This window comes from Salmo salar, chromosome ssa02 (assembly GCF_905237065.1).
Source record: "Salmo salar chromosome ssa02, Ssal_v3.1, whole genome shotgun sequence".
In the NCBI taxonomy this organism is placed as follows: Eukaryota; Metazoa; Chordata; class Actinopteri; order Salmoniformes; family Salmonidae; genus Salmo; species Salmo salar.
In genome coordinates, this window is record NC_059443.1 from 56,469,948 (window position 1) to 56,488,909 (window position 18,962).

At 42.9% G+C, this 18,962-nt stretch overlaps 1 protein-coding gene across 1 annotated transcript; it reads right to left on the reverse strand.

The window, feature by feature from the left end:
- Positions 1–2,604: 2,604 nt before the first annotated feature.
- Positions 2,605–6,332, reverse strand: LOC106587793 (keratin, type I cytoskeletal 13). Its single transcript, XM_014176441.2, has 7 exons — positions 5,725–6,332; positions 5,096–5,178; positions 4,616–4,772; positions 4,235–4,396; positions 3,984–4,109; positions 3,441–3,661; positions 2,605–3,226 (listed from the first exon to the last, which is right to left on the reverse strand). Exons 1-7 carry the CDS (start codon positions 6,265–6,267, stop codon positions 3,061–3,063), a joined length of 1,458 nt encoding a protein of 485 aa, XP_014031916.1. The 5' UTR covers positions 6,268–6,332; the 3' UTR covers positions 2,605–3,060.
- Positions 6,333–18,962: the final 12,630 nt, after the last annotated feature.

The following is an 18,962-nucleotide window of genomic DNA, read 5'->3' on the forward strand; positions in this document are numbered from 1 at the left end:
CACATGTGTCTTATTACGTTTGTGAAATTATGGTCTTTTCTGAGAAATGCTAAATCAGAAGGGTGCAGTCAGTCAGTGAGTTTGCATTGGCGTGTTCACACAAACAAGGTGCCAGGGCAATGCAATCAAATTAGATATAATAAATTCATCTGAATGCATGAATCACTGTATCATCTATCATACACTACGTGGCCAAATGTATGTGGACACCCCTTCAAATTAGTGGATTTGACTATTTCAGCCACACCCGTTGCTGACACGTGAATAAAATCAAGCACACAGCTGTGCAATCTCCATAAACAAACATTGGCAGTAGATTGGCCTTACTGAAGAGCTCAGGGACTTTCAACGGGGCACCGCCATAGGATGCCACCTTTCCAGCAAGTCAGTTTGTCAAATTTATGCACTGCTGGTGCTGTTCCGGACAACTGTAAGTGCTGTTATTATGAAGTGGAAACATCTAGGAGCAACAACGGCTCAGCCACAAAGTGTTAGGCCACACAAGCTCACAGAACAGGACCGCCGAGTGCTGAAGCGCATAAAAATTGTCTCTCCTCGGTTGCAACACTCAATACCGAGTTCCAAACTGCCTCTGGAAGCAAGGTCAGCACATAAACTGTTGGCCGGGAGCTTTATGAAATATGTTTCCATGGCTGAGCAGCCGCACAAAAGCCTAAGACCACCATGAACAATGCCAAGCTTCTGATAGAGTGGTGTAAAACTCGATCCATTGGACTCTGAAGCAGTGGAAACGTGTTCTCTGGAGTGATGAATCACGCTTCACCAACACTGGGATGAATTTGGGTTTGGCAGATGCCAGGAAAATGCTACTGGTCCGAATGCATAGTGCCAACTGTAAAGTTTGGTGGAGGAGGAATAATGGTCTGAGGCTGGTTTTCATGGTTCGGGATAGGCCCGTTAGTTCCAGTGAAGAGAAATCTTAACACTACAGCATACAATGACATTCTATCGACAACTTTGGGATGAAATGGAACACCAACTGCGAGCCAGGCCTAATCACCAAATATCAGTGCCCAACCTCACTAATGCTCTTGCAGCTGAATAGAACCAAGTACCCGCAGCAATGTTCCAACGTCTAGTGGAAAGCCTTCCCAGAAGAGTGTAGGCTGTTATAATAGCAAAGGGGGGACCAACTCCATATTAATGCCCATGATTTTGGAATGATGTGTTCGACGAGCAAGTGTCCACATACTTTTGGCCATGTAGTGTATACGTGGTCTGCATTTTGATTTATGGCTGTCCACCACTGTGAGTAGAGCACTCTACTTTCTAAGCCTTTGTATGAGTTTCCCAAATCTCCTAAGTCTCCCACAGTCATATCTGTCAACGCGAACTGACCATCATCTAACTCCAATGCCTGATGTTGTGTAACAGGGGAGGCTCCTCAGAGGAGCTACTCAGTGATTTTCAGAAAAATACTAAATAATTCTAAATAAAAAAAATATGCTTTTTAAATACAACTATACTACATATACTCACATCACCAAACACATCATGATCTAAAACACACTTCGCAATGAAGACCTACAGTAGTCTCAACAGGACCCTCTAGGGTAGCACCCTGGTGTAGCCGGAGGACAGCTATTTTCCGTCCTCCTCTGGCTGCATTGACTTCAGTATAAAAAATAGGAAGCTCATGCACCTCAGCTACCTCCATAGACCTAATGTCACGACTTCCGCCGAAGTCGGTCCCTCTCCTTGTTCGGGCGACGTTCGGCGACCGACGTCACCGGCCTTCTAGCCATCGCCGATCCACTTTTCATTTTCCATTTGTTTTGTCCTTGTCTTACCTGGTTTCATTCCCCCAATTACTTGGTCATTATTTAACCCTCTGTTCCCCCATGGTTTTTTGTGAGTGATGGTTTGTTTTGTAATACAGTCCGTTATTGTGGGCTCGCATATTTGCGTTGTATATGTGAATAATTGAGTAAATTATGTTTATTACTCACATCTGCTGTCCTGCGCCTGACCCCTCTACACCAGCTACACACAGGCAATATTACACCTACATGGTAATTATGATGGAGAACACCTAGAACCTCGATGTGGATGTAGATGAGATCAAGTAATAATTTGTCAACAGAACCATCAATAAAGATTATGTGGTTGAATGAGAATGGACTGTATGGTTTCACTTGTTTTAGAGATATTCATGCTTTATCATAGACTGACTATATGAACATGTGAGTATGGATGTCATAGCAGATACATTTTGGCATCTAATTTAAAATGTAGTGTTTTCAAATCTAAATATTTCCACTAAAACATGGTGTACAGCCCTACAGTTGACCCTACAGTTGACTCCACAAACACCCTCCATACAGTATAACTCTGAATAGAGATAGAAATATATAATTTTGCTGACACTTTTCTACTATCAATATTTCAATTTGTTTTGCATTGTATTAACCTCAGTACAAGTGAATGTCATAAATTACACTATTCAAGATCATAATGACACATATACTTTCTCAAGACCATAGAATTGGCCTCATGTGCAAAATATAACAACCTATATGATAGTCAGATGGATGGGAGCACGCCAGATCAGATAAATCAAGTTGAAAGACACTGAAGACAGAATGATGGTGTCAGCAAGTCAGAGCATCTTTATTACATTCACAATGGGGTCTGTTGTTGGTGTTCCATCCAGATGTAGCAAAATGTGTTGTTCTGGAGGTGTTAACCATAGAAATAGAATTACCAGAAAATAAATCCCCATTCAAGTCAATAATCCATGATGGGTGTCTGACGGGCTTTAGCCATTCTAGAAAGAATAGGAGGATGGAATGCACATCTTAAACTAGAGTTAACCAGAGCTGGCCTAAACAAATAACACAGATAACAAAGACAGGAATTTTTCATCTGATGAAAACTTTGTAGAAGTTGAAACGTTGTATTTTAGGTTGCATGAATAAAGCACTGGAGAGCAGTAATATTCCATGTGCTGGCCTCTCATTTCCTATACCCATTCTAGTAATTCTATTTCTATGGGGTTAACCCATTGCTTGCTGCAGTGCTCACTGCGTGTGTGGGACCTTATGTGGTGTGTTTGGTTTCTCTTGAGGAAACAACCTTGCCGCCCACCATTTCCTCTGTGACGATCACCACCTTGCCTTTGGTGGTGGAGCTGGGGCCAGAGCTGGAGGAGCTGATGTGGGAGCTGGAGGAGCTGTGGCCAGATTTCGAGGAGCTGATGCCGAGGCTGTAAGGAAGGGAACCCCATGGTTAGCATCTATGATCTATGATCATAATAAGTATCTATTAAAGGGCAAACACCAGTAGATTCATGTCAAAAGTAACAATGGCTCATATTAAGCTCAACTTCAAATGAACATTGTTTATAAAGTCAAATGTTGAAGGAAACATTTTCACTTGTTTCAAGGACCCTTGTCACCCCTCTTCCCATCCTGCCTTACCCGCTAGCCTCTCCGTCCAGCAGCCTCCTGTACTCAGCGATCTCCATCTCCAGGCGTGTCTTGATGTCCAGCAGCATCTTGTACTCCTGGCCCTGGCGTTCCATGTCGCTGCGGAGAGACATTAGCTGCTCCTCCAGACTGGTCACTTGGTTCTGGAGGCGTCCCAGCTGCATTGAGTAACGGCCCTCCGTCTCCGCCAGAGTGTTCTCCAGGGAGCCTTTCTATTGGCCGGGAGAGATAGAGATGATGTGTCAAAAACAGTGGGAGTAGGTTTGGAATTTGGAATGTTTACAGTCATACTGAAAAAGTTAGCTCTAGTAATTGAATGTGTAGGCAGGTAGAGGTTAGCTATAGTAAGGGAGTGGTGCCTGGCTATAACAAATTGAGGGATAGTGGAAGAGTCCAGGTGACAGTGAGATACTTGAGGGATGGTAGAGAATGAAGAGAGTAAATTGTTGATTATTGAAGAAAGTTGCAAAAAGTCGTGTAAGTAATGTCCCCTAAACTGTTGTCAGTGGTTAGATGTTAGGAATTACTACTCACCATGCTGAGCTGTGACTGCAGTTCGATCTCCAGGCCCTGCAGTGTGCGACGGATCTCTGAGATCTCTGACTTGGAGGTCTGGAGAACCTCTGTGCTGGACGCCACCTCCTTGTTCAACGTCTCTGTCTGTAAAACAATGGTCAATCATCACAGGAACAAACAAACCCATGATAGAATGTGACAACGTTACCAACTAGAAGTAAAGGAACATCTACACCATGAACATAGTTTAGAGGTTCTAGAGGTTCTACCTTGGTCTGGAACCAGGCCTCCAGATCGCGCTGGTTCTTGGCACTAACGGACTCGTACTGCTCACGGATCTCAGCCATGACTCTGGACAGGTCCTCCTGTGGTGCTGCATCCACTTCCACATTGATCTGTCCAGTCATCTGCGTCCTCATGGCCAGCAGCTCCTGTGGAGAAACATATAGGGGTGAGTGACTAACCTCTGCTGATGGTAACAACTTGAGCTGCCCTCTGTCTTCATTATAAATTTGAACCCCATTGCTTGATATAAATGTGCTTTAAATCCAGCAGTGGTGTTCTAATGAAGACCCATAGCAGGTTGACATGGTCAATAGATGTAATACTTTAAGGGACTGTATGGATATGTTCCATCAGCCCACACCCACCTCCTCATGGTTCTTCTTGAGATAGATGAGCTCCTCCTTCAGCCCCTCGATCTGCATCTCCAGGTCAGATCTGGCCATGGTCATCTCGTCCAGCATCCTCTTCAGCCCAGCGATGTCTGCCTCCACCGACTGACGCATGGCCAGCTCGTTCTCATACCTGAGAGATAGAGAGAGCTTAGGTCAAAGAACTGCCGGAATGTGTTCCTCTGTGAAAATAGGAAGGAGGTTATAGAATCTAGTATTCCATTTAGTTTTGGGAAAATAACAGAAAGTAACACCAGGCTTCTGATATGTCTGTTGGGATGGTGTGGCTATGGTGGAGGGGAAGGGTAATGTCATTTGGCTTCCTTTTTTATAGATTCAACACAAAATTCTGTAAAAAGCAGTAAGAGGGTTTTTACAGATTTGGGGTTATTCCATTTGGTTTATGGTATGCACCAGCATTGTTCTGTATATGTGGATGATTTTCGATATACTTACTTGGTTCTGAAGTCATCTGCAGCGAGCTTTGCGTTGTCGATGTTCAGATAGATGCCTCCATTCAAGCAAGTGGCAGCCTGGATCTGAGAGGTAGAGGATGGAAAAACGTTTCAGGATGGGGCATGCAGGGAATTTCACACTAATGCAGTACGCACAAACTGTGATACCACACTGTAATCATTGAGTTCTGCGTTTCAGCTGCACTGCAAATGATAGCCCATAGAAGGATTACAGGGAACCTATGGTCATTATGGTCATTGTAAAGCATGACACAAAGAAACAAATTGCACCTATTGCAATCGCCTAGGGGCTCTTAACAGACAGGAAGGATTGGCTTCAAAGATCTGCTTTATGTTCAATGCTTCAGCTGCAAATATGCATACTGTCTTAGGCATCTATCTTTGTTGCAATATCTTGGTTGAGTCAATTATAACAAATGTGTATCATTTAGCAAGTCATATTCATATCACTCTAAGTAACTTGTTGGAAAACAATCTGATGACATACGTACCATGTATCTGTATTCTCTAACAAAGCTTAACATTGTCACTCTGCAGACATTACCATGTTTTGACATGCTGAGATGTCATTATTTAGTGCTTTTGCCATCTAGGACACATGTCACATACCTTGTCCTGCAGTTCGGCGATAGTAGCGTAAAAGCGAGAGTAGTCACGAGCGCTGGGGGACGTCTTGCTCTCCATGAACTGACGGATCTTCAGCTCCAGCTCGGCGTTGGCCGCCTCCAGAGAGCGCACCTTCTCCAAGTAGTTGGACAGGCGGTCGTTCAGGTTCTGCATTGTGGCCTTCTCGTTGACCGACACATGGAGGTCGGCTCCACCGCCGCCACCACCTCCTCCCATGCCGAAACCATAACCGCCACTACCGCCGCCACCCCCTCCCATTCCGAAACCATAACCGCCACCACCACCTCCGCCGCCAGAACCAAACGAGGAGCTAGAGATGCGCACCCCAGAGCCTCCTGCACCTCCGTACACACTGCCGGCCCTCATGGCAGTGACGCGGCCTCCTCCACCACCACCACCCATCGAGGAGAAGCGGGAGGAGCCCATACCCATACCCATTCCACCTCCACCTCCAGACCTCATTGACATGGTGCCACCTCCACCACCGCTGCTGCTGTAGGACATGCTAGATCTGGAGAAGGACATGGCTGCTGAGAGGGAGTCTGCCTGCCTGGGATGAAGAGGAGAGAGAATGTGGTGCACGGCCCAGCCTCTGTTCCCTTTTTATGCTGCACAGGGTGGAAGGAGGGAGGGAGGGTGGGAGGGAGGAGGACATAGGTGGGAGAGGCAGAAGGGAGGAACAGAGAAGGGAGGAATACAGGTAGTAATTACCTCATGTAGGGCAGAGCAGGGCTCCTCCACCCACTTTGACACCCTGAGGGCAGATGCTAGCATGCAGAAGGAGATGGAAGAGGATAGATATGTACTTTGTGTGAATATTGAAAATAAACCATTGTCGTGCAACTCCACCCTCCCCCATCTATGTACGGTGTCTGCCTGCACAAGCATATAAAATTGCACACAACTATAAACAGATGGATTTCCTCTCCCATAATAACGTCTGGTTGAAAGCATAGACAAACCTGCTTCTATTATCCCCAGGTAGGTCAGTCAGTCAGTCAACACACACAGCTTAACTTTGACAGGTGAGCTTTGCCATGACACACAGAATGGCTATTTATCTGTACTTGTTATGTTACTAAGACAACAAGTTGCAAAGAAACTTCACGGTACAATGTGATCTTTCGCTTGACACCCGGACAACATTCTCCCCGAACAGACCTGTCTTTGTCTCACACACTGATATCTTGCAAGAACATCTCCTGTCCTTTTCATTAAATGCAACAGTCCATTGTTCCTTGATAGTTTTTCGGATTTTATGCACAGACTCAGGTACCATTGTTTTAAGTTTCACTCAACTTTATGCATGTTCAATCTATTGTAAGAGTCTGTAGGACTGACAAAAGTACCACTTTATAGCCCCTATGGGATGAGTCATTACTCCGGGCATTGTACCCCAGGAAAACACACCTAAAATGGGATTATAGCACTGTTCTTTTCCCTCAACACCTTGGCAGGGAACTTGGCATCTGCAGCGTGCAAGAACAAGCTATCGCTTGTTTGTATATTTGTATATTTCCATACAACCAGAGCATTTCTTGCAGATTTTTCTTTATCATGCTCCAGAGGTTAACATTTGAGTCTCACATTTAGTATGTGAAAATGTTAATTTGCATTTGGTTAAAGCCAAAGAGCATTGCATCAATTATGTCCACATGTTAATGATTTGTGGTAAATTAGATTATAGTGGCATTGGTGGAATATGTAACAAAAAAGTAACATTTAACCTTTGTAGGTAAATTGTCACCATAGCTGACACATTATTAACATGTATGCTGCAGTGACATCACACTGGGCACACGTCATTTCAACATGGACAATTGGGGGATATTTGGTTGAGATGTTGATCAATGAGAATTTAACCTACATTCACCCATTCGAAAAGACAGCCAAAAGTTTGTTGAATTCCCAACGTGTTATCACTATGCTTTCAACCATCCAAAAACACAACCAATTTCCTATGGAATTCCAATGGAATTTGGTTGTCACCTAAATGAGTTATAACTGCACTTCCAACCATTTAGCACAAAGTTCAAATGAGAAAACAATGATAGTTATCTGTACAATGGAATGTGTTATCATTGTGCTTCATCTAATGAATAGTACAACCAAATAAGCTGAATTGCAGTTGAGATTTCATTAAAAGTACATTGTGCAAGCAGGGGTGGACTAGGACCAGAAATTTGGCCCTGACATTTGTTTTAAAGCTAAGTTCCTACAATTCTACTTAGTTTAACATGACATAATGTTGGGTATGCAATTTCATGATAAAAATTATGAAAAGAATCTAGTCCAACCCATATTTGATGTTATTCTTCCTACCAAATATGTTGTAATATTGTAAAATGAGCAATTATAATCTCTTATTCAGAACACCTGGGACTATCAAAATAGCGAAATGCATTATTGTTTTTCTGAAGTTTTCAGTAAGTGAATAGCTCAATTGACAGTGCCAGATTTCCCATTTAAAGTAAAGTCCAAAAAATATTTCTGACTTGCAAAATCTCAGTCTCTGAATATCATACAACCTAAAGCATCGCAGAGATAGTTGTTATGCATCGGTTTATTGAATTTGTTAAATGGCTATATTCAATCAGATCAAGCATTAACCGGCAAAAACAGACACCCGCATAGCAGATGTGTTGGAGGTGGAACTGCTTTGGCGCTGTCAAATCGGTGAGCAGCTGCTCTTTCGGTCATTTTCACAAAGCCTCACTCTTGTTAGTAGTTCAGAACGAGAAAGTGTAGGCTATATAGAAAGAATTATGCTCAAATTGAAAAATCGTTCAACGAAATGAAGATTTTTATCATCCTAATCGAGGTGTAGATTACATCTCACATTCAGAGTTGACTCTAAGCAAGATTTATTTGGGGGTCCCCCCCATCAAGCAGGCAAAACGTTTAGTGGCCCCCTTCTTGACAGTGGAGAGAAAACATTTCTGCAGTTCTACACATTTTGCCAAGCGGCATAGAGAAAAATTTGCAATTTTATAAAACATTTCATGCACATTTTCACAATTGGGTCAGGGGGCCCCAAATGATGGCTTAAGTCGCTTATGCCTGGAGCTGGCCCTGCTCATATTCCAGCTATTGAACTTGTAAACAAGGCTGCATGGGATTTCTATTAATGGGACTCCCTGTAGCCAAAGTCAATGTCTGCTTTAGGTATAATGCCAAGAGCCACTTTGGCTTTGACAGCACAAACGCAGTTCCACCTCTGGCAGCGCCAAAACAACTGCTATGGATGTTTTACTCATTAACCTCTTAGGGCTAGGGGGCAGTATTTACACGGCCGGATAAAAAACGTACCCGATTTAATCTGGTTACTACTCCTACCCAGTAACTAGAATATGCATATACTTATTAGATATGGATAGAAACCACCCTAAGGTTTCTAAAACTGTTTGAATGGTGTCAGTGAGTATAACAGAACTCATATGGCAGGCAAAAACCTGAGAGATTCCTTTACAGGAAGTGGCCTGTCTGACCATTTATTGGCTTTCTTTGCCATCTCTTTCCAAAACAAAGGATCTCTGCGGTAACGTGACACTTCCCACGGCTCCCATAGGCTCTCAGAGCCCGGGAAAAAGCTGAATGTCGTCATTCGAGACCCAGGCTGAAACACATTATCGCCTTTGTCAAGTGGCCGATCAGGGGACAGTGGGCTTAGGCGCGTGCACTGGTCGCCCCTGTCTTTCTTTTTTTTCCTCTATTTACCGAAACGCAGATTCCCGGTCGGAATATTATCGTTTTTTTACAAGATAAATTGCATAAAAATTGATTTTAAACAGCGGTTGACATGCTTCAAAGTACGGTAATGGAATATTTAGACATTTTTTGTCACGAAATGCGCCATGCTCGTAACCCTGATTTACCATTTCGGATAGTTTCTTGAACGCACGAACAAAACGCTGCTGTTCGAATATAACAATGGATTATTTGTGACCAAACCAACATTTGTTATTGAAGTAGAAGTCCTGGGAGTGCATTCTGACGAAGAACAGCAAAGGTAATCAAACTTTTGTAATAGTAAATCTGATTTTGGTGAAGGCTAAACTTGCTGGGTGTCTAAATAGCTAGCCCGTGATGGCTGGGCTATGTACTTAGAATATTGCAAAATGTGCTTTCACCAAAAAGCTATTTTAAAATCGGACATATCGAGTGCATAGAGGAGTTCTGTATCTATAATTCTTAAAATAATTGTTATGCTTTTTGTGAACGTTTATCGTAAGTAATTTAGTAAATTCCCCGGAAGTTTGCGGGGGGTATGCTAGTTCTGAACGTCACGTGCTAATGTAAAAAGCTGGTTTTGATATAAATATGAACTTGATTGAACAAAACATGCATGTATTGTATAACATAATGTCCTAGGGTTGTCATCTGATGAAGATCATCAAAGGTTAGTGCTACATTTAGCTGTGGTTTGGGTTTATGTGACATTATATGCTAGCTTGAAAAATGGGTGTCTGATTATTTCTGGCTGGGTACTCTGCTGACATAATCTAATGTTTTGTTTTCGTTGTAAAGCCTTTTTGAAATCGGACAGTGTGGTTAGATAAAGGAGAGTCTTGTCTTTAAAATTGTGTAAAATAGTCATATGTTTGAGAAATTGAAGTAATAGCATTTCTAAGGTATTTGAATATCGCACCACGGGATTAGACTGGCTGTTGCGTAGGTGGGACGATTTGGTGCCACCTACCCTAGAGAGGTTAAGGTTGAACTGTTACAAACTTTTGTAAGAGCCTTCACTGTAGGCTATTGTTTTACAAAAATAATATTGAATTGTGTTTGGTTGTCTACACAACAAAATAGCAACATTTGAAGGAAATGTATCTACTGCTTATGTCACGAACCAGCTCATAGCCAGTAACAAAAAGGGAGCCAATGCAGAGATCAAGGAATAACAAAAACATTTATTAACTAAAGTAAACTATAAACAAGTAACAATGGTGTGTGTAGTCAGTAATCAGTAGTGTAAGTGAGTGGTTGCAGGCATAGATGATGATAATGAGGGGTGTTGAGAGGTGCCAATACAAACAAGACAAAATGCCACAAACAAAAACCAACAGTGTCTCTGGGGAGAGAATCTCCACGGTTTACAGGGAAAGGTGTATTTATCCCTGGGACACACCCAAGCCCAGGTGTGTCCCATTTCGCTGACGACCCTCCCGGCTCCACCCACCGACATCCTATTAAAGAATACAGGAGCAAAGAAAGAAAACCAGGGACCACCACACAAACAAAATACTGCCCTGGTTAACACTGTCCTACTGCCCCAGCCGATCTCGTCCTCCCCAGACCTCAGCAATCTTTGCGCACAGGAAGCATCCTTTAAGAGGAAAGAAGAAAACGAGGACAGCAGGGAACAGAAAACAAAATAAAATAAACAGTGGTCAGTCACCTGGACGACACGCATACACTATGGGACAACACGCTCGAGAAAACGTGTGTTGAAAAACGGGTTTTAATTACTCCAACCTACGTGTATGTAAACTTCTGACTTCAACTGTAGCTCTGGGTAGCAAATAGCACTACCCTACCCAAATCTCCCACTGAGGTACACAGCAGATTGTACTCACCTCGGACCAAAATCCCAACAGTAAGTAGAGCAGGAGTTTCCAGTCTGGGCAGGGGCCTGGAAACTAACCAATGTTTCTCTCCAACGCAATACACAAGCAACTATCCACCGCAGTTGCAAGTTCACCAAACAAAAAGGCAAACACTGGGCCTACCAAACAGCGCAACTAAAAAAAACTAACTAACACTAACTCCACGTTCTCACAAACAAAATACACTTAACAGTTAGCTTAACGACACTAGTATCAAGCCTACTGGCATACTTCTCCATGGAACGCACCTGTTTGACGACGTCACTAGACAACCAAAATCACTAAGGCACTATACCGAAGACTAGACAGTGAATATCGACCAAATCGCATCCCAATTAACATGAATCCATCATAATGCCACAAAATCCTATATGCCAAAATGTCTAGGAACCAACCTTATGATCCCAGACCAGCCCCCCCTTATAACGAACCGGCTCGTAACCCGTAACAAAAAGGGAGCCAACGCAGAGGTCAAGGAATAACAAAAACATATTTATTAACTAAAGTAAACTATAAACAAGTAACAATGGTGTGTGTAGTCATTAATGTAAGTGAGTGGTTGCATGCATAGATTGTGATAATGAGGGGTTTTGAGAGGTGCCAAAACAAACAAGCCACAAAATGCCACAACCAAAAACCAACAGTGTCTGTGTAGCGAGAGTCTCCTCGATGTGCGGAGGAAAGGTGTATTTATCCCCGGGAAACACCCGAGCCCAGGTGTGTCCAATTTCGCTGACGACCCTACAAGCTCCGCCCACCGACATCCTACTATGGAAAACAAGAGCAAAGAGAAAGAATTCGGCAGACAGAGTGGGAGGGTCGTCACACTTAGCTTGTTTCATTTGTGCCACTGGCTCAGTCCTATAGATTAATGGTTGAGATGGAGAAGTAAATCCAACATACTTGTCGACAAGTTATTAGGCTATTTACTGTAATGAAAAAAGTGATACTGAATTATGTTTGGTCAGTGAAACCAAATATCAACATTTGAAGGAGAGCTGTTCCAATGGCTTAGTCCTTTTATTTTGGTTGAGATGGAGATGTGAATCCAACACATTCATTATTAAGTTGTCCACAAACGGGAATTAAAAGCTTGAAACACTAGGCCTCTATGTATTATCAATGTTTGTCCTGGATTAAATTTAAATAATAGCTGAAATGAAATATGATTACATTAACTTTTTCGGGATCGCTGTCCCTTCCACAGGTCGACTTGTAGTAGGGTGTGGCCATAGAGATTTATTGTTTGGGTGTGGATAGGTGATGAAGGATGGAGGGCCAGACAACACAGGCACTTTGTCTCTGTTGATACAGTGCAATGAAAAGAACAGATCAAATTTGAATTAAAGAACTCTTTATGCTTTGTGCCAATGTACTGTCTGTACTGTCTGTAGCCCTGGGATAACATTTTAGGCATAGATATGTACACCCACATGATCATATTATTCTACCATTATCACAGAGTAGCATATGTTCTGCAGTGAAAAACATTGGCTGTTTAACCCAGCACTATATTTTGTAAGCTTGGTCATGATTATACAAAAATATTTTAGCGTAATGTCTAATTAGTGTTAAAACTTCTTCGGGATCGGTTGAGCTAACATATGCTAATCACATTAGCCTGAGGTTGTAAGTAACAAGAATATTTCCCAGGACATAGACATATCTGATATTGGCAGAAAGCTTAAATTCTTGTTAATTAATCTAACTGCACTGTCCAATTTACAGTGGCTATTACAGTGAAAGAATACCATGCTTTTGTTTGAGGAGAGTGCCCAGTTATGATCTTGAAAAGTTATTCATTAACCAATTAGGCACATTTGGGCAGTCTTGATACAACAACTTTAACAGAAATGCAATGGTTCATTTGATCAGTCTAAAACTTTGCACATGCACTGCTGCCATCTAGTGGCCAAAATCTAAATTGCGCCTGGGCTGGAATAATACATTATGGATTTTCTCTTGCATTTCAAAGATAATGGTACATATAAAATACAAAAAACGCATGTTTTTTCTTTGTGTTATCTTTTACCAGATCTAATGTGTTATATTCTCCTACATTAATTTCACATTTCCACAAACTTCAAAGTGTTTCCTTTCAAATATCAATATTTTCAAGAATCAAGAATATGCATATCCTTGATTCAGGTCCTGAGCTACAGGCAGTTATATTTGGGTATGTCATTTTAGGCGAAAATTTAAAAAAAGGGTTGGATCCTTATTAAGAAGTTAAGAAAAATAAGTGTAAAGTAAAAAATGTTAAATAAAAAATAAAATGAACAAATTATTAAACAGCAGCAGTAAAATCGCAATAGCAATATGTACAAGTAGGTAGTTAAAGTAACCACGCAAAGATAATAAACAGAGTAGCTGCAGCGTAAAAGAGAGGTCTGGGTAGCCCTTTGATTAGCTGTTCAGGAGTGTTATGGCTTGCAGGTAGAAGCTGTTAAGATGCCTTTTGGACCAAGAATTGGTGCTCTGGTACCGCTTACCGTGCTATAGCAGAGAGAACAGTCTATGACTAGGGTGGCTGGAGTCTGACAATTTTTAGGGCCTTCCTCTGACACTGCCTGGCATAAAGGTCCTGGATGGCAGGAAGCTTGGTCCCAGTGATGTACTGGGCCGTATGCACTACCTTCTGTTGTGCCTTGCGGACGGAGACCGAGCAGTTGCCATACCAGGCAGTGATGCAACCAGTCAGGATGCTCTCGATGGTGCAGCTGTAGAACCTTTTGAGGATCTGAGGACCCATGCCAAATCTTTTCAGTCTCCTTAGGAGGAATAGGTTTTGTTGTGCCCTCTTCACGACTGTCTTAGTGTGTTTGGACCATGATAGTTTGTTGGTGATGTGGACACCAAGGAACTTGAAGCTCTCAGCCTGCTCCACTACAGCTCCGTCGATGAGAATGGGGGCGTGCTCGGTCCTCCTTTTCCAGGAGTCCACAATCATCTCCTTTGTCTTGATCACGTTGAGGGAGAGGTTGTTGTCCTGGCACCACACGACCAGGTCTCTGACCTCCCTATAGGCTGTCTCATCATTGTCGGGGATCAGGCCTACCACTGTTGTGTCATTGGCAAACTTGATGATGGTGTTAGAGTTGTGCCTGGCCATGCAGTCATGAGTGAACAGGGAATAAAGGAGGGGACTAAGCACGCACCCCTGAGGGGCCCCCATGTTGACGATCAGTGTGGCGGATGTGTTGTTACCTACCCTTATGACCTGGGGCGGCCCGTCAGGAAGTCCAGGATCCAGTTGCAGAGGGAGGTGTTTAGTCCCAGTGTCCTTAGCTTAGTGATGAGCTTTGAGGGTACTATGGTGTTGAACGCTGAGCTGTAGTCAATGAATAGAGTTCTCACATAGGTGCTTCTTTTGTCCAGATGGGAAAGGGCAGTGTGGAGTGCAATTGAGATTGCATCATCTGTGGATCTGTTGGGGAAGTATGCTAATTGGAATGGGTCTGGGGTTTCTTGGATAATGGTGTTGATGTAAGCCACGGCCAGCCTTTCAAATCACTTCATGGCTACAGACATGAGTGCTACGGGTCGGTAGTCATTTAGGCAGGTTACCTTAGTGTTCTTAGGCACAGGGACTATGGTGGTCTGCTTGGTATTATAGACTCATGGTTGGTATTATAGACTCAGACAGGGAGAGGTTAAAAATGTCAGTGAAGACACTTGCCAGTTGGTCAGCGCATGCTCAGAGAACACGTCCTGGTAATAGTTCCCAACTTGGGAACCTGGGACTGAACACCTCCCTCTAACTGGATCCTGGATTTCCTGATAAACCGACCCAAGTTGGTGAGGGTAGGCAGCATAGCCTCCGTCACACTGATCCTCAACACGGGGGCCCCACAGGGGTGTGTGCTTAGTCTCCTCTAGTCCTCCCTGTTCACCCACGACTGCGAGGCCACGCACGACTCCAACACCCTCATCAAGTTTGCTGACGACACGATGGTGCTAGGCCTGATCACCGGTGACTATGAGAGCGCCTACAGGGAGGAGGTCAGTGATCTGACAGTGTGGTGCCAGGACAACAACCTCTCCCTCAACATCAGTAACACCAAGGAGCTGATCGTGGACTACATGAAACAGGGGGGATAGCACTCCCCCATCCACATCGATGGGGCTGTAGTGAAGTGGGTCGAAAGCTTCAAGTTCCTGTGTCTAAATCCCTAAGCACTAAAAATGAGTTAACAATTGAATCCTACAGACGAAGAACCGTATATGTGACATTTTTCCAAAAAACGAGATATACATGAAAAATCATTATTGGACACTCTTTTTCTATAGTGAACCGGTTTCACAAGCTTTCCACGCGCTAATTAACAATATTTTTACATTTAAAGATAGGCTCTCGTGGAATAACCGTTTATGTGCACCACTCAGAATGGACGGACAAGCGCACAACTTTTCTGTTGCTGATGAAAATCGACGAAATGTGGGAAAGAAACGTAAAACAAAACTAAAAGAATGGAAAGACAGGCAAAGGAAGATCTTACGGGATGCGGGAAACCCCTATACAAATCGTAAGGGTCAAGAAAAAAAACGGGAAAAGCTGTCCAAAAGAGGTATGTGGAAGAACCGTATATCAAACAATCAACCTAGCTAGCTATAGAGTACAGTAACTAACATGTATGTTCTGGGTTGTCTAATTTGTAACTATAGAGAAAATATATTAGCTAAAGTTCGTCGGCTACTAACTTATACATTATCGTTACAAATGTTATTGCTAGATTCTAGAAGAAACATAGCTAGCTACTTTTAGTCCATCCACCGGATGATTCGACATGGCTACAGTAGCTAGCTAGTTATATGTAACGTTACACTGTATCCTGCAGGGAAGAGCGTGTTTGTTCCACGACGTGCAGAAAGGATTGTGGAAAGTTGACTGATGAACGCAAGCTGCATCTGTTCAACAGTTTCTACACTGTCCCATACGAGAAACAACAAGCGTTGATTCTCTCCGGCTTAGAACAGCTTAGAAATAGGACAACACTCTTATTATAATAGCTATATTGAACACTTGCATAGTTTAACTTTGACAGTAATGATACGTACATTAACGTTAACTCTAAAAGTGCAGTGTTACACAATGGTGCAATACAAACTCATTCTGTGTATAGGTTGGGAGTGTGTGAAAGATGGGGGTCCTGAAGCAATACCCTGAATGTGCTACAATATATGTTTTACTATCAATAAATGTATATGTTCTACAAAGAGAAGAATACCACATCATCTGCAAAATTCTGGGTTTATAGGGACATTTTCAAACAGCAGAGTCTCAATTCCGGCCAACCCAGGAGTGACACCTATGGCACATGTGACACATTCTTCACTAAGATGTCAGCAGCAACATCTGAAGAGGAGAAGAGGAAGATTGCAGTTGAAAGTGAGTTGCACCATCGAAAAGCCGAAAAGGCCTACACACAGCTTCAAAGTGACACTGAGTGGGCTAAAGCCAATGCTGACTGCCATGTCATTTCTGTGGATCTACAGGGGGTGATTTACACCCCTAATCTGACCCACTCCAATGTCTACTACCAGCGGCAGCTGTCAAATTTTAACCTTTGCATCCAGGAACTTGGAAAAGAAGATCCTGCATACATGTGTGTTTGGCATGAGGGGATTGCACACCGAGGGTCCATTGAGGTAGCAAGCTGCATATTGAAGTGGGTGAAGACAAAATTCACGCCACTCACCAAACCAGAGGTGCGCAAGTTGATCATCTTCAGTGACAGATGCTGTGGGCAGAAAAACAACAGATGCTCAATCTGATGTCGATGCTCGTCACTATGGGTTACTTTACCCAAGTTGAGCAGAAGTTCATGGTCTCTGGTCATTCTTTTCTTCCTTGTGATCGATCTTTTGCCACCATCGAGAAGAGGCGCAAGGTGTCAGTCCATACACCTGATGATGTTTCAAAGATGATACTTGAAGCACAACCAGCAAAACCATTCAAGGTGATGAGGATGCAATGTGAAGACTTCAGTCACCTCCCAGATTCTGTCCTCAAGCGACCAGCTGGACTATAGATCACCTCAGTGAGGTGGTTAAAAGTCACAGGTATTGCACAGAGAATAGTTTACTAACATCCCATCCCATCAACATGCAACATGTTGTTCTAACAATAAAATATCCTAATGATTCCCTTTTTTTATTCATTACAATATACATCTCTGTCACCGCATTTAGCATCAACTCTAAGCAGTTAATACTTATTTACTGCTGTCACCTCAGTACAGAAGGACATTTCTTGCCTTTAGCATGGGTTTAACGCAATTCAAAACTTAATTGCTGATCATAGTGTTAAACGCAAAGAGAATGGTTTTCTGAACGTTTTGTAATATTGACCTTAGGGACCTGCATAATGGACATGCATATTGGCACATCACATTGATCCATATTTGATATGTACAAGTTGTGCTTCTTTTGATTGAATTAATTTAATTGTATTCTATTTTTGTAGTTATTCTATGGTATGTTCACATTGAGGGCTTCATTTTAAATGAGACTAAGATTTCATGACTCAACCTTTAAGAAAAGTCATCGGTGCTAAAGTAGATAGACCACCTTTAAATGAACCTCCATTAAATGAATTAACTACATATTGCATTTAAGTTATTTACATGAAGGGCATCTGTACTTGAAAGTACTTAAAACATCATATCAGGTATTAAAAAAGGACATCTTACAAGTGTCATGCAAAATGTCACATATACTGTTCTTCCACAAACTGAAATCATCACTGGAGATATACTGTTCTTCCACATTCTAAAAATTAAAACGGCAACAATTTTTGTTTTTGTTTTGAAATAACAAAAAAATATCAATTGTTGTTGCAAGATATGAGTATGGTGAATTATTTGTCAACCATAAAACACCTAATGTGGTACACACAATGAATAATATAAAAATAACTGATTATCTTAAAATGGAAAAATTGTCACATATATGGTTCTTCGTCTGTAGGATTCAATTATGATTACCTTCGTGCATAGGAAGGAAGCAAAGTCTCCTCCCTCGCAACTGGAAACTCTCCACCAAAGCCCTCCCTTTCGCTAAGTGTTTATCATGGCAAAAAAGCTAATGTTTATCATGGCGCCCGACTGGTAACACGCACCTCAGGGCGAGTGCGGAGAGCAGGCACAGGACGTATCTGACTGAGGACACGCACTTCAGGGAGAGTGCGAGGAGGAGGCACAGGACGTACTGGGCTGTGGAGGCGCACTGGAGACCTGGTGCGTAGAACCGGTGCAGGATATACTGGACCGTGGAGGCGCACTGGAGGTCTGGAGCGTAGAGCTGGCACAACCTGTCCTGGCTGAATGATCACTTTAGCCCGGCAAATGCGGGGAGCCGGCAATGAGCGAACCAGGTTGTGAATGCGCACTGGGGATACAGTGCACATCACCACATAACACGGTGCCTGACTGGTCACATGTTCCCCACGGGAAGCATGGGGAGTTCGCTCAGGTCTAAACCCTGACTTTGCCAATCTCCCCGTGTGCCCCCCCCAACATTTTTGGGGGAGCTGTCTCTCGGGCTTCCGTCGTTGCCGTGCTAATTCCTCGTAGCGTCATTCCTCCCTCCCTGCATCCACCTGTTCCCATG

What these genes read in the sequence shown, in the direction of transcription:
- LOC106587793 (XM_014176441.2), bottom strand. Translation starts at nt 6,267, where the DNA reads ATGTCCTTCTCCAGATCTAGCATGTCCTACAGCAGCAGCGGTGGTGGA. An exon ending in GCAGATGACTTCAGAACCAA is followed by an intron (nt 4,773 to 5,095) that starts GTAAGTATATCG and finishes TCTATCTCTCAG; the next exon opens with GTATGAGAACGAGCTGGCCA. An exon ending in TGCAGTCACAGCTCAGCATG is followed by an intron (nt 3,662 to 3,983) that starts GTGAGTAGTAAT and finishes CCCGGCCAATAG; the next exon opens with AAAGGCTCCCTGGAGAACAC.